Genomic DNA, 13873 nt, shown 5'->3' on the forward strand with positions numbered 1-13873 from the left:
ATGTACTTGAGGTGATCCCTCTGTGTGGGCTGAGTACACCCTCCTCTTGTAGGTGAGTCTTGATTGCTGATCCAGGTCAATGGGAGGGGTTTAACCCAGTCCAGACAGCTGGTAGGACTGGCTATACTCCTGGTCAGCAACCACCTCCCTCTGTGGCTTGTGGAGGTGATCAGATGGTGCTCAGATGTGGTCTGTAGCTGTCCACTGGGTGCACAGGCTCTCGGGTTTTCCAGATGGTGTAGGCCAAGGTCAGCCTTTAGCTGTGTTCTGTCTGCAGATGGCTGCTACTAGTTCCAGGCTTGGGTGGACCTATAAGGTGGATGGGGTGGACCCTTAGGTAATTGTTAAGAAAGGGTTTACAGTGTGAGCCAAGTTAATGGAGATTCAGTATGGTGCCACTGCACTGTGGCTCTGTGTGGGGGATGGCTCACAAAAGGTTCAATGGCCACTGTCTGCAGTTCTATCTGGGATAAAGCTGTCCCCCAGCTCTTGCCCTGACAAGGGCAAGACACTTTAGTTTTCCTCCCCATATGCCACTGGTGCCTTTCCAGCTGCTGCCCCAGTGCTGGAGCCCAGAGGGAGTGAGTCTGAGTAAGTCTGTGTGCAAGGTCTTTTAAGACAAGAGTCCTGAGGATCCCATAGTTTCTTCTGTCAACTCACTCCCCACTGGTTTTTACAGCCGGAAGTTGTGGGGACTTATCTTCCTGGCACTAGAACCCTGGGCTGGGTGGTCTGGGGTGGCAGTAGGATCACTCTTGAGATACCCCGTTGTTTTATATCCAACACACGTGGGTTTGGAACCAGCTGGTTCTGTGTCTCCACATCTCTGCCCCTCCATCCTCCTACCCATCTGGGTGAATATGGTTTCCTTAATTCCTTAGTTGCTGGACGTCCATACCGATCGATTTTCTGACAGTTCTGAGTGATGGCTGTTCTATATTTTAGTTCTAATTTTGCTGCGGCTGTGCAAGGAGGTGAGCTGCCTTTACCTACACCTCCATCTTGACCAGAAGTCCAAAAGTATCAACTTTTCCTTCATGGGGAACAGAATTCCCATTATACTAAAATGTGATTTAAGGAGGGAATATCTCTTCACTGGGTTTTCCAGCTTACTTTCTTACTTACTGGTTTAGCATGTCAAAAGCTCTGAACACAAAACTCATCAATTTGCCATTGAAAAACATTTGCTCTCATAGAGATGAACTCAAATAAGCGGTTTCTGATTAAGTCTTTGGTTTCTGAGACAGCGAACTAACCCAACTTATAGATACTCTTCAATACGCTACCTGATACTATGTATTTATTCTCTCAAAAAGTTTACCTCTGAAATTCACTAAGTTTTTACATGACCTATTTATGTCAATAAATAGTCAATAGTCGGAACCTTAATAAGATGAGTCATTGCATCTTTAAAAAACACCAGATCAAGAGATGTTCCTCTAATGATTTCATTGAACTGTCTCTGGTAAAACTGGAGTCTTTCAGACAGAAAGTCAAAGGATGGTACCTATGAGTGGGGAAAGAGAGAGAAAAATAATATGTGAAACCCAAAATTTATAAAGGTAGCAATTGTAAAGACACTCAAAAGTAATTCTACATTTTTTAAAAAAGAAAAACCTAATGCATTTTCAAAAATTTGTCATGGATTAGTTGACTTTAATTTACTTCCATTTTCAGAGGCCTGACACCTAACTTTCCAATAAGAAATTATCCCTGACTTTTCCCTCCAAGAATCCCAGCAGCAACTCCTATCCACGGCAATGAAGGTTGGAATATAACAAATACTTTTCTCAGTTTTTATTTGCTTTTTAATATTATTTATGGATTTTTTATCCTCACCTGAGGACATTTTTTTCATTGTTTTTTGTAGAGAGAGGAAGGGAGAGAAACATCAGTGTAAGAGAGAACCATCAAGTGGTTGCCACCAGAACATTCCTGGACCAGGGACAGAACCAGGTACCAAACCAGCAACATAGGTATGTGCCCCAGAGGGCAATAGAACCCATAACTTTTCAGTTTTGGGAAGATGCACCACACCAGCCAGGGCTATTTATGGTTTTGTTTTGTTTTTTTAATGTACAGAAATTTAACATTGTTTATATAATCAAGTTGTTCTGAAATAGATATTTACTTATTTGCTCTGCCAATTGTTTTTCCCAATTTATTTGTGTACTGAATTACTTTGTTATATAACCCTGTTTAAAAAGTACACCTGGAGTCTTGTTTCAAACTTTATTAAACCTATGCATTAATTTAGGAAGAATGATGTGTTGCTGTTTAATCAAGCTTTATGTTTATTCCTAGACATTTTTACATATTTTTGCTGTTGAATAAAATGCCTCTTTTTAATTTTCTATCTTGTGATTATTAGTAAGGATTGGCAAATTTTTTCTACAAAGGGAAAGATAGTAAATATTTTAGGCTTTGTGGCAGGTATGTTCTCTGGAATAGCTTCAAAGCTCTGCCATAACTGTGTGAAAGTTGTCACAGACAATTTATAAATAAATGGCCATGGCTGTGCTCTAATACAACTTTACTTATAAACACTAAAATTTTAACTCCATATAATTTCACATGCCTCACAATATTATTATTCTTTTGATTTTTTCTATCCATTTAAAAATGTAAAAATCATTTCTAGCCCACAAATCTAACAGAGAACAGACAGCTGACTAGATCTGGCCCACTGATTATAATTTACTAACCTCTGGTATAAAGATAGTTATTGAGTGTTATATATCATACTTGGTCATCTTACTGAACTCTTAGTACTTAAAAAAGATTTAAAATTCTCTAGGATCATATGAAGAGATAGCCATATCATCTGCAAATAAAATGATTTTTGTTTTTTCCTATCTGATAATTACATCTTTTTTTTTTGTCATTTTGTTACAGTGCTTAGAACTTTCAAAGCAATATTAAATAACAGAGATACTATCAACCAAACTTGTCTTATACCTGACTTTAATGGGGCTGCTGCTAAATTTCCTTGAAAAAAATATTTTACACTTGGTGTATGATGACATGAATCACAACTCATAACAATGGAGAAGTTACAGCAACTCCATGGTGAGACTTAGGTACAGGGAGAAATATCTAGGTAGGTGAGCGATCCAAAAACCTCTCTTTAAAGGCGAAAATAAATACCAGTTCATAGACTTTGGGTACTTCAAACGTAGTATCTTCAGGTTCATCACCAGTTGGTTCAGGCATCTCACGGAGAAAATCTACAAAGTATGGCTCAGGAAGAATATATGATGTCACATCTGAGCTGACAGTTTCTTCAATTGCACGAACAAGTTGTACATTAAACCAATGCTCATCATCAGGAGTTATAAATCTGAAAAAAAATCCAGGTGTAGAAACGCAAAATATGAGGGGCAGGAAAACCACGCTCTTTCCTGAGCATGGTTTCAGTCTCTCTCCACCTCCTCTCAGCCCCATCCTGCACCTCCATCACGTCAGGGAAATGGGAAATGATGTCTGCCATCTGACGAGAAGGACCTAACCCATCTAACATAGTTACATTGACACTGTTACCTACAGAAAATACTGACGAAGACAGTCTCTCCTTGACCAAACTTGGGCTCCTCTGAATCCACTTCCCTCAACTCTTGGACTTCCATGTCCTTCTCTGCATCACCCAATTTTAGCACGAATCTTGTCAAGAACATTTAACCAAAATCCTCCACCCACAATACCTGGTCACCCTCCGTAAGTGACCAAATTCCTAAGTCTCACTCATCCCCCTGTGGTAACATCTGATCACCTGGCCTGCAAGAATCCTATTTAGGTAAGCTCAGCCAGAATCCTCCTCTACCCCAACATTTCCTCTTGCTGATTTTCCATCCACTGGCTTCTCCCTCTTCCTTCATGGCTATAAATCCCAATTCTTTCCTTGCTGAAGTTGGAGCTGAGCCCATTCTGCATCCCCTTCTGCAAAACCCTGTAACAGTAGTCCCTGTACCTATCATGACATTCCTGAATGCTGACTGTGCTCCTGATTGTCCAAACCAGTGTCATGAATAATTTTTTTGTTCAATGATACAGGTGAGTCAACTAGGTGAGGTTAAAGGTCTCTAAAACTTGCAATAAAAGTACAGAAGTGTCCATCAGTAGTGGGTGAGCATCCTTTTTCTGGGTCTGTGAGCACACAGTGCACAATGGCAAGGGGAAGAGAGGAAGAAGGGGACTAACATTTGACAAACAGCACCTGTATGTGAGACGCTGTGGTGGGCCTTTACAACTCTGAAAGACTGGCATTCCCACACCAATACAAATACTGCTTTGTATTTTACAGAGGACATGGGCTCAGAATGATGACTGAGTTTATATAGCAGATTTCACCAAGCAAAACCTACACAGAGCTCAACTTTTTGAGAAAATGTACATAACTATAATTTGTCTCTGAATGTTATCAATTCTCTGATAATGTGGTGATTTAAAAAGATGTCCTGTTGAATTTGGCAGAGAATTTTTTAAGGTGACCAACAGGTGGGAAATGGCATCAATACTTCACAAACCCAAAGAAAATTAAGACACTACTTACCCCAACTCTACTGATTTGAGCAGGGGATGCAGGAACTAATCTATTGTATAAACTTTTGGTACAGTACATTAAACTCAGGCCCTGTAATACACACCTGTCTGCAACTACTCTGTTGCACTCGTGTTTGAAAAGTGACAGGAGAACAGAGATCGAATCACACTCTTCGGCTTTTATGGTTAACATTCCTTGCCAAATTCTGGAAAGATCTCGAAGATTAAAAATGTAATGAAATTTAGAAGGAGTTGGCAGCATCTTCACCTAAAGATGGTAAAAAAAATGTGGTACTCTCATTTACTTTTCAGATAAACTAAAAATAGAACTGTTTTTATAACTATTTTATTTCACAAATCCTATTTTAAATTAAATAGGCTCGATATTAAACCAAAGTTAAATTACATTGTCATCACAGCACTGATGGAAAAACATATATCACCAATAAACCCACAGAGAATGTAGAAGATCATAAGCCCCCAGACGGGATGGATTCAAATATAATGCACTAGGTGCAGATTCCAGCCTCTGTTCTACCACCATTAGTTGGCTTTGATCAGTCACTTCCCTCCCCAACCTCGATTTCTTAAAAACTATGCAAGTTGTGGGAATAAGCATTCCTAATCATTATTAACCTTATTAGTGTTATATGGAAATAGGTCATAACAAAAAACTAAATGTGAGTCAATCATCATGTTCATTTCTAAAGTGAGTAATGACTATGTTCTATAGATTGTTTTGATTAGGGTCCTTAATGTGTTTGTATTTCCACAAATGTATTTGTATATTGGAATCTAAATTTCACTAAGGGGATCCAAGCTCAGTCAACATGCTTTCATATATCTGTGTACCTAGAATAAATTGACAGGCAAGTCTGACATGCAGCTGTTAAGCACTAGCTGGTATTTCTGAGTTTTTTTGTTTGTTTGAATACTAATTTACTTGTTATTTCTACCAACTTGCAGAATTTAAATAGGCAAAGCTATAACAATGACCAGTTAGGCATGGCCTGGAGGTGTAGCAGGTGTGGGAAGCACTCTGGGCTGTGTATAAGGAGTGTAATAGGTGTCATTAGCATCATTTCAGAGAGTGCAACCATGATAACTCTGTATCTTGAGATACAGAACAGACTCTCCATGTGATTAATGCAGGGGAATGAATGGTTTCTTTAATACTGATTCATGGAATATGTCCTTTCCTTGTTGAAATAGTACCCCACTGAGTTTGGAGAGTGATTCTTACAGACTAATTCACAATAGAAGTTAGAACAGCAGGTAACAAGGGAGTGAGAATAAAAAGAAGTATTTCTTTCTTTGCTCAATTCCATGCCAAGCTAAAATGTTTGTTCTACTTACAAAAATGTAAATCATACACTTATATTACAAATATGCAAAAATAAAGAGACAAGGCTGTATGACTATTGCATTTTCATCTTTGCTGTGAAAAACCATAGCCATTGGCAAATGAAGCAATCATTAAAGAGAATTAAATAAATTCCTTTCTTTCCTTCTTCTCATTTATTAACCTGCTATTTCCCTTTAATTTCTGTCAACGTCTTTCTTTTCTCACCTGCTTTTGCTTTAAAGCTATGTAAAGTAATAAAAAGGTTAAGTGATATACAAGGTGAGTGGATTAAGAAAGTGCTTTGTGAAGATAGGTGATTTGAAGAAAAATATGAAGAGGGCTGTTTATCTGGGGATGGGGACAGGAGGAAGGTTCATTTATTTTTCAGTGACTCTGTCTGAGCACCTCCCACAGTGGGCTGCCCTCAGGAAGATACCTCAGTGAGAGGACAGCTGCATCTACTGCCATTGGGGAGCATCCATTCTAGTGGGGGAGCCTGATAATAAATAGGAAGCAAATATACTGATAAACAAATAATAGTGATAAAAATCATGGTTAGAAAAAATAGAGTCTGGAGACAGATAATGCCTGAGATGAGGCCATGGACAGTTAGTTTAGAAAAAATGATCCAGAGAAGCACATCTGAAGCTAAGAATGATGAGAATTAGTCAAATGAAAGTATAGTGACTCCGAGGCATGAAAACTTGGGGTCTTCTGGCAATAGCATGAGAAAGGCAGCAGAGGTGGAGCAGAATGATGGAAGCGAAGACGGGTCAGCACGGGCCAGCTCAGGTTGAGGTACAAGTGCAAATGCAACTGGGAATCTACTAATGGTTTAAAGAAGAAGGAATGATGTCTGGTTACTGTTTTAAAAAAGCACTTTAGGGCTCTATAAAGAACAGACTTGAGGGGGGCAAAAAGATAGCAAGGAGGTTGGTTAGGAAGTCACTGCATGGTGCAGGGGGCAGGTGAGGGAAGCATCTATCAGGGTTTACAGTGAGATGGCACTCAGTTCTGGGCTTTGGGGTATATTTTGAAAGCACAGTTACTGGTGGATTGAATAAAGGGAATGAGAAAGACAAATCAAAGATGGTACCCAGGTGTTTAGCCTGAGAAGCAGGATAATTGTTGCTGCTGTTAACTAAGATGTATAAGTCTGAGGAAGGGTCATGTTTAAGGACAATAAAGAGTTCTGTTTGGACATGTTAATTTTGACGTGGTTATTAGATTCAAAATGGTAAAATCTACTAAGCAGTTAGAAATATGTCTGGAGCCACGCAGAGAGGCCTGGGATGCAGGTATTGATTATGAAGACATCCACACAGAGATGGTGTTTAAAGCCCTGAAGCTGGATGAGGCTACGTGGGTAAAGGGTGGAGATGGAGACTGAGTCCCAGCATCCAGATCAGGGGCACTCCAGTATTTAGAGAAGGAGAAGAAGGGGCTTAGAAAAGGTAACCAATGATGAAGAAAACCGAGAGGATGAGTCCCCTCTGAAGCCTAGGGAAGGAAGTATTTAAAGGGACTGTTCATGTCAAATGCTACTAAAAATCAAGTAAGAGGAGGAAGAAATCAGACTTTAGATTTGGCAAGATGGAGTTCTTTGGTGACTGAGAACCAAAGAAATGAAATGAAAGCTCGTGCACAATGGGTTGAAGAGGTAAATAAAGAAAGGTAAGAAAGTGGAGCTAGTTAACATTCATGTAACAAAAGAAGCTTTGATAAAAAGACACCAGGAAGACCAAAGCTTTTCAGAAAAAGTATGTCTACAGGCACATTAAATTGAACAATAGCCCCACTAGAAAACAGGTGGATCTTACCGCACTAAATTCCCAAACACTCAGACCTTACCATTCATTTTGGAGTTTATTTAAAAGTGGCAGAACAGCATGTGAGAAGACCCTGTGCTGACAAGGAGCCGTCGTATGTAAGGAACTGATCACTGTGAGGGCAGATGGGAGGCTTTGTGGAAGAGTATTCCATGAGACACACAATTCCCCTTCTGATAATTCTGTAGCTAGAACTGTCCACCCAGGAATCTGAAAGGCCGGCACACCCTAGTTGTCCCCAGGGCATAAGCATCCACATCAATGTGTGCAATTGGCCTAATGAATGTATAGTGAACCATGACAACAAATCCTTATCTCCTTCACAATTTTTTTGGCAAATATATATCAACTTTGTTTTTAGCTCAAACCTACATTTAATTGCTTTTTCATGTCTGCCTTAAACCATCTGGTGGCAGTTAGGGGTCTGCTGAGCTTTATTAGGGCACTGATTTGTGTTTTAAAATCTAGCCTATTTTAAGTACATTTCCATCCATTCACTAACTCATGCTCAACCTCTGAGTAACACACAAGTTAGAAGTTAAGTTTTGGTTAGCTAAGAATATCTGGAAATCCAAGTATTCACTCAGTTAGTAAATATTTGTATCTGATATAGTTTGGCAGGGTGGGGGAGACAGACATATGCAGAGTTACAAATCAGAGTAACAAGTGGAAAAGCAGCGTTTTCATTTCATCAAAATTCTACTTTATCTTGGATGTCATATCTGGTTTATAGTAATACCTCATACATATGGAAGGCAGCCTTCAATCAGAATATTTGCTGCCTGGAAGGAAAAGCTGTCATAAATCTATTTGAGCACCTAATTTGTCTCTTACAAAAAAGCATTACCACATATAATGTGATGATAATTTCATGAGCCACGAGGTGAGAACTAGGCTGAATAATATTTGACTTTTTTTATTATTGACAACAGATGACTCAGTACCTTGGTCCACTGCCACAGCACTCTGCCTGCTGAAACTAAATTTGAAATCATCTCACATATTTCAGGTTTGAACTTTCTACAAGGATCAAAGTATCCACAGCCAATAACTCCTGGAAAAAAATTGAAAGCAAGATTAAAGATACAAGCTTACTAGAAGATTATAAGATACACATCTATCCCTTTGAATAAATCACTCCAAGACTGGCTAGGTGGTGTTAAGAACTTCTCAACTAAAACTGGAAGTCAGCAGTGAGGCCTGCAAAGCTTAATATGCTGTGATAAGCATTTTATATGGATTAACTCATTCAACCCCCCCAACACTTTATGAAAAAGAAAGTGAGGTAGACATTGTTATTGTTATTCCCATTTTAATATGAGTTTAGTAACTTGCCCAACGTCACACAAGCTGATCAAATCTGAGATTTAACCCACAGAGCCTGGCTCCAGAGCCTGTAAAAAAGCACTCATCCTGAAGTGTAGGAGAGCTGGGAAAGAACTTAGAGACTACTTCCTCATCTCACAGAGAAGACCAGGACCAGACAGGTGGAGCAAGTTGCTCAAGGTCACCCAGACTGGTTGTTGCTAGACTAGAAATCTGCACACATATCTCCTGAGCTGCAGTCAGTCAACACTCTGGCTTGGGCTGGTCATCTAATGACTCCTAGGAAACATCCAGCACAGTGACAATCTGATATAATTTCCCTCAGGAAGGACTGAATTATGGGTTTATAATGTGTTTGGTTTTAGACTGCCAAAACAGGTTTACTCTACTTCACTCCAGTGAGTTACTATGTTGAGTGATATGTTCAGTTCTGAACATGGAATTTTCAGAGTAATATGACTATGAGTATCTGTTCAGAGATGCAGAGTAGTTTCATGAAGGGTGGGACAGCTAAAGAAACTGGGCTCCATTCACACAGATCTAAGAAAAGCAGCCTTGAGGGAACATGAAACTGTACTCCAAAGTCATGGCCGCTTGTGCCGGATGCCTGTTAAGCCCCTTTGCTTCCTGAAACCCTCTGATTCTAGGTTTCCAACTTCCTGCGGGAAAAATGTGTTATACAGGAAGCATGAGATCTGGAATACAAAAACAGGATCAGCACCATGCCTCTGCCATCCACTAGCTAAATGGCCCTGACTGGGCACTTATTTCTCTTCTCTGAACCTCGGTTTCTTTACATGTGGTTTGTTCCCAGCACTTCAGGGGCTGTTTCCAGCACTATGTCATTTTTGACATTAATCACATCAAAAAGTGTATAAAATAGTTTAACAAGCAAGCCAACGCTCACATACAGACTGCTAGATTGAGAACACAGCATGGCCCCAGTACGTCAGAAGCCCGTCTGTTGGTCACTATCCACCCTTTTCTCCCCCAGCGGTAGCCACTGCTCTGACTAGGTGATAGTTTTGCCATTTATGTTTCTGAACTTTAACTTTTTTCACTCTTAATTTTTTTAAAATATTTTATTTATTTATCTTTAGAGGGAAAGGGAAGGAGAGAGGGAGAGAAACATCAATGTATGGTTGCCTTTCGTGCGTCCCCTGCTGGGAACTGGCCTGCAGGGAACTGGTCTGCAACCCAGGCATGTGCCCTGACTGGGAATCAAACCGCAATTGTCTGGTTCGCAGGCCCGCGCTCAATCCACTGAGCTACACCAGCCAGGGCTTTTTTCACTCTTAATTTTTGAAACTTAATTTAATGGAATCATATACTTCTCTGTGACTTGTTCCCTTCACTCTACATGTCACTTCTGGGCTTCATCCATGTTGAAAAATATAGCTGTGTTTCCTCAGATTCACTGCCCCACAGCATTGCATTATACGCCTGTGCTGCAACTTACTTATCTCATTTTACTGTCAATACATATTGGGGTTATTTCAAGGTTTCTGCTATCATGAACACTGTTCTATGAACATTCTGTGTAAGTCTTCTGGCACACATATGCAAAATCATGCATATGGATTAAGGACTTAAATATGGAAGGTGAAAGTATACAAAGTTTGGAAAACATACCTTCAGGACATCTTTAAATGTTCCAACATTCGAATTATAGGGGTACCAGGAGGGGAAGAGAAACAGCCACGAGTGGCAAACTTATTTGAACAAATAATAAAGGAGGACTTCCCCAATCTGGCAAAGGAAATAGACTTCCAGGAAATCCAGGAAGCTCAGAAAGTCCCAAAGAACTTGGACCCAAGAAGGAACACACCAAGGCACATCATAATTACATTACCCAAGATTAAAATGAAGGAGAGAATCCTAGAAGCAGCAAGACATAAGGGGACAGTCACCTACAAAGGAGTTCCCATTAGACTGTCAGCTGATTTCTCAAAAGAGACCTTACAGGCAAGAAGGGGCTGGAAAGAGGTATTCCAAGTCATGAAATCCAAAGACCTACAACCAAGAGTGCTCTATCCAGCAAAACTTTCATTTAGAATGGAAGGACAGATAAGGTGCTTCTCAGATAAGATCAAATTCAAGGAGTTCATCATCACCAAACCCTTATTATATGAAATGTTAAAGAGACTTATCTAAGAAAAAGATAAAAAATATGAACAGTGAAAGGACAGCAAACTCACAGTTATTAACAACCACACCTAAAACAAAAGCAAACTAAGAGGACAGCTAGACCAGGGGCAGAACAATAGAAATGAAGATCACATGGAGGGTTAGCAAGAGGGGAGTGGGAGAAGGAGAAGGGGGGAGAAGGTACAGAGAATAAGTAGCATCGACGGTAGGTAGAAAATAGATAGGGGGGAGGGCAAGAATAGTATGGGAAATATAGAATCTAAAGAACTTGAGACACGTGTTCATGACCTAAAGGGGGGAATGGTGGGGGAGGGGTGTGCAGGGTGGAGGGGAATGAAGGGGGGGAATAAGACAACTGTAATGGCATAATCAATAAAATACATTTAAAAAAAAATAAAATGTTTGGAAAACATATAGGAGACCATCTGCATGACCTCTTCTGGGTAGAAAAGGACTTCTTAAATGATACTCAGAAAGCACAAATCATAGAGGAAAACAACGGTACATTCCTATATCCTAGAACCAGAACTGCCAGGGGTGTGCCCCAGTCTGCTCCAGTTGTCATCCACAGGGCTGGCAGCAACTTGCAGTCCCTCCAGCAGTGGGTGACAGTCCCACTTGCTTCACATTCTCACCAGTGCCTGATTTAGTCAGAGTTTTTCATTTTTGCCAACCTAGTGAGTATAATATGGCATCTTCTTGGTGTTTTAAAATTTATGTTTTTCTGAATACTGATGCTTATCACCTTTACATTTGTTTACTTGCCATTTGATTACCTCTTCTTAAAGTACCTGTTTTTTTATTGCCCACTTTTATGTTATGCTGTTTGCTTTTTACTGAATAATTCATAAGATTTCTTTAAATATTAAGAATACTAACTTTTTTGTTTTGCTATATGAAATTAACAAATTTTCCAATAGGTTGGAATTTTTTTCTTCCACTTTGGGGCTTGTCTTTTTATTCCATTAACGTTGCTTTTTAGATCAACACAAGTTCTTAACCTATCAAATTTATCACTTTTTTCTCTTTATGGCTTATGCTTTGTGAGTCTTATTTAAAAAGTTCTTTCCTACACAGAGGTCATTCAGATATTTTCCTATATTGTCTTCCAAATGTTTTATTAGCTTTAATTTCCATATTTAGATCTTTAATCCATCTGTATTAATTCTATTCTTGGTGTGAGGCAGGGGTCCAATTTCAATGATTTCCCATAAAAATGACTGAACATCCTAGTATCACCTACTGGAATTCTGCCTACCCCTCTGGTTGTAGCACTTGCTCTGTCAAATAATTAACGTCCACACACACATGAGTCGGTTTCTCTCATGGGTCTTCATGAACATAATTTTTGATGGCACAGTTTGTGTGAGCCTAAATGTCACATTAAAATATTCATTTTTATTAATACTTCAAAGTGCTCCCTTTGACTTGGTATATTGTACTGTTAACCCATGATCAATGTGCAGTCACACAGCCCAAATTTCTCTTATTAATCATGCCAAGAAAACCAAAACACAAAGGTGTGCTTACCTCTAACAGCAACCTTCAACAAGGCTATCTCTAAATTTCTGAGTCTTAAAATGGGATATAAACATTCTTAGAATTTACATCCTCTTTTCTGGCATTTAGCTCTCTATTTCAGATTTAATGCCCACTTCAAACAGAGCCTTTTATCTCTTAAGTAAGGTTTTGTACGGTTTATGTCCACATGTAATGAAATTAAACACTAAGAATAGTCATACCAAAAATTTTGTCTATTGAAGCATTTGAAGGCAATGTGCAATTAAATACAGTAAATTGTCTTTTTAAACGCTGAGGAATGTCGTTCCGCCCCCCGCCAGGGTGGATCATCGCCGCTATGAGCTGCACGTCCACAATAGTGGTGAAGTCTCCGGGCTTGTCCAGGCTGTACATCCCTTCCATTTCCATCATTTGTCGTACAATCTCATTAGTTATCTGAAATGGGATATAGTAATGCTTTAACAACATATCGCTATCATATTCTTCTATATCTCCTATAAAATAGGACATATGAGATTAGAAGAAAATATTCAACTTTTATCAGTGAAGTGTTTGTGAATGTTGATGATCACCTTCAAGGTTATTTGACTTCAACAATCACCCGTGAACTCTAAATAAGTTAAACATGTATGGTGCAAGTCCAATGTGCTTTTCATCACAGTGATAACACTAATTTCCAAATACATTTAGATAGGTGAATATTTGGTACAATTACAACAGTGCTCAAAGTTACAAGTTTTACTATAGATACCCTTCACACTCAAAATTCAACACCTCAAAATACTTAAATCAGAATGTGAGGTAGTTTACTCCTGCGTTTTCAATATTGTGTTACTGAATGTTTGGTTTTAGGTTTTGTATCCTTATCTTTTCTGCAGCCTGTAACGTTGCAAATACTCCCTCCTTGTTGAAAAATTGTTCTCTCTTGCTTTCAGAGGCTCAGTCCTTTTAGGTTCACCTCATGACTCTCCCAAGCCCTGTTTCTCCACCCACCCTCACATGCAATGTTCTACAGGATTCCATCCCTCCTTTTCTCTTCCCACTAGATCGGGGTGCTATTGCAACCCTGTACCCCAAAGAATCTCAACTCGAGAACACTAGCTTCAGATTCCTTTCTAAGCTTCACACCTATATATTAAAATTCCTACCAAGCATCTCAAAGTGA

The 13873-nt window shown here is 39.3% G+C and overlaps 1 protein-coding gene across 1 annotated transcript in view; it reads right to left on the reverse strand.

The window, feature by feature from the left end:
* The window catches only part of DNAH8 (dynein axonemal heavy chain 8), a 313373-nt gene that overhangs the window by 137023 nt on the left and 162477 nt on the right, over window positions 1-13873 (reverse strand). The window contains exons 54-58 of the mRNA XM_053671408.1: window positions 12930-13143; window positions 8658-8767; window positions 4644-4807; window positions 3148-3340; window positions 1385-1507 (exon numbers count right to left, since the gene is read on the reverse strand). Coding sequence (XP_053527383.1) covers window positions 1385-1507; window positions 3148-3340; window positions 4644-4807; window positions 8658-8767; window positions 12930-13143 — 804 coding nt within the window. The remainder of the gene's footprint in view (window positions 1-1384; window positions 1508-3147; window positions 3341-4643; window positions 4808-8657; window positions 8768-12929; window positions 13144-13873) is intronic.

Source organism: Artibeus jamaicensis, unplaced genomic scaffold (assembly GCF_021234435.1).
Source record: "Artibeus jamaicensis isolate MK-2021 breed Jamaican fruit bat unplaced genomic scaffold, CSHL_Jam_final contig_1803, whole genome shotgun sequence".
In the NCBI taxonomy this organism is placed as follows: Eukaryota; Metazoa; Chordata; class Mammalia; order Chiroptera; family Phyllostomidae; genus Artibeus; species Artibeus jamaicensis.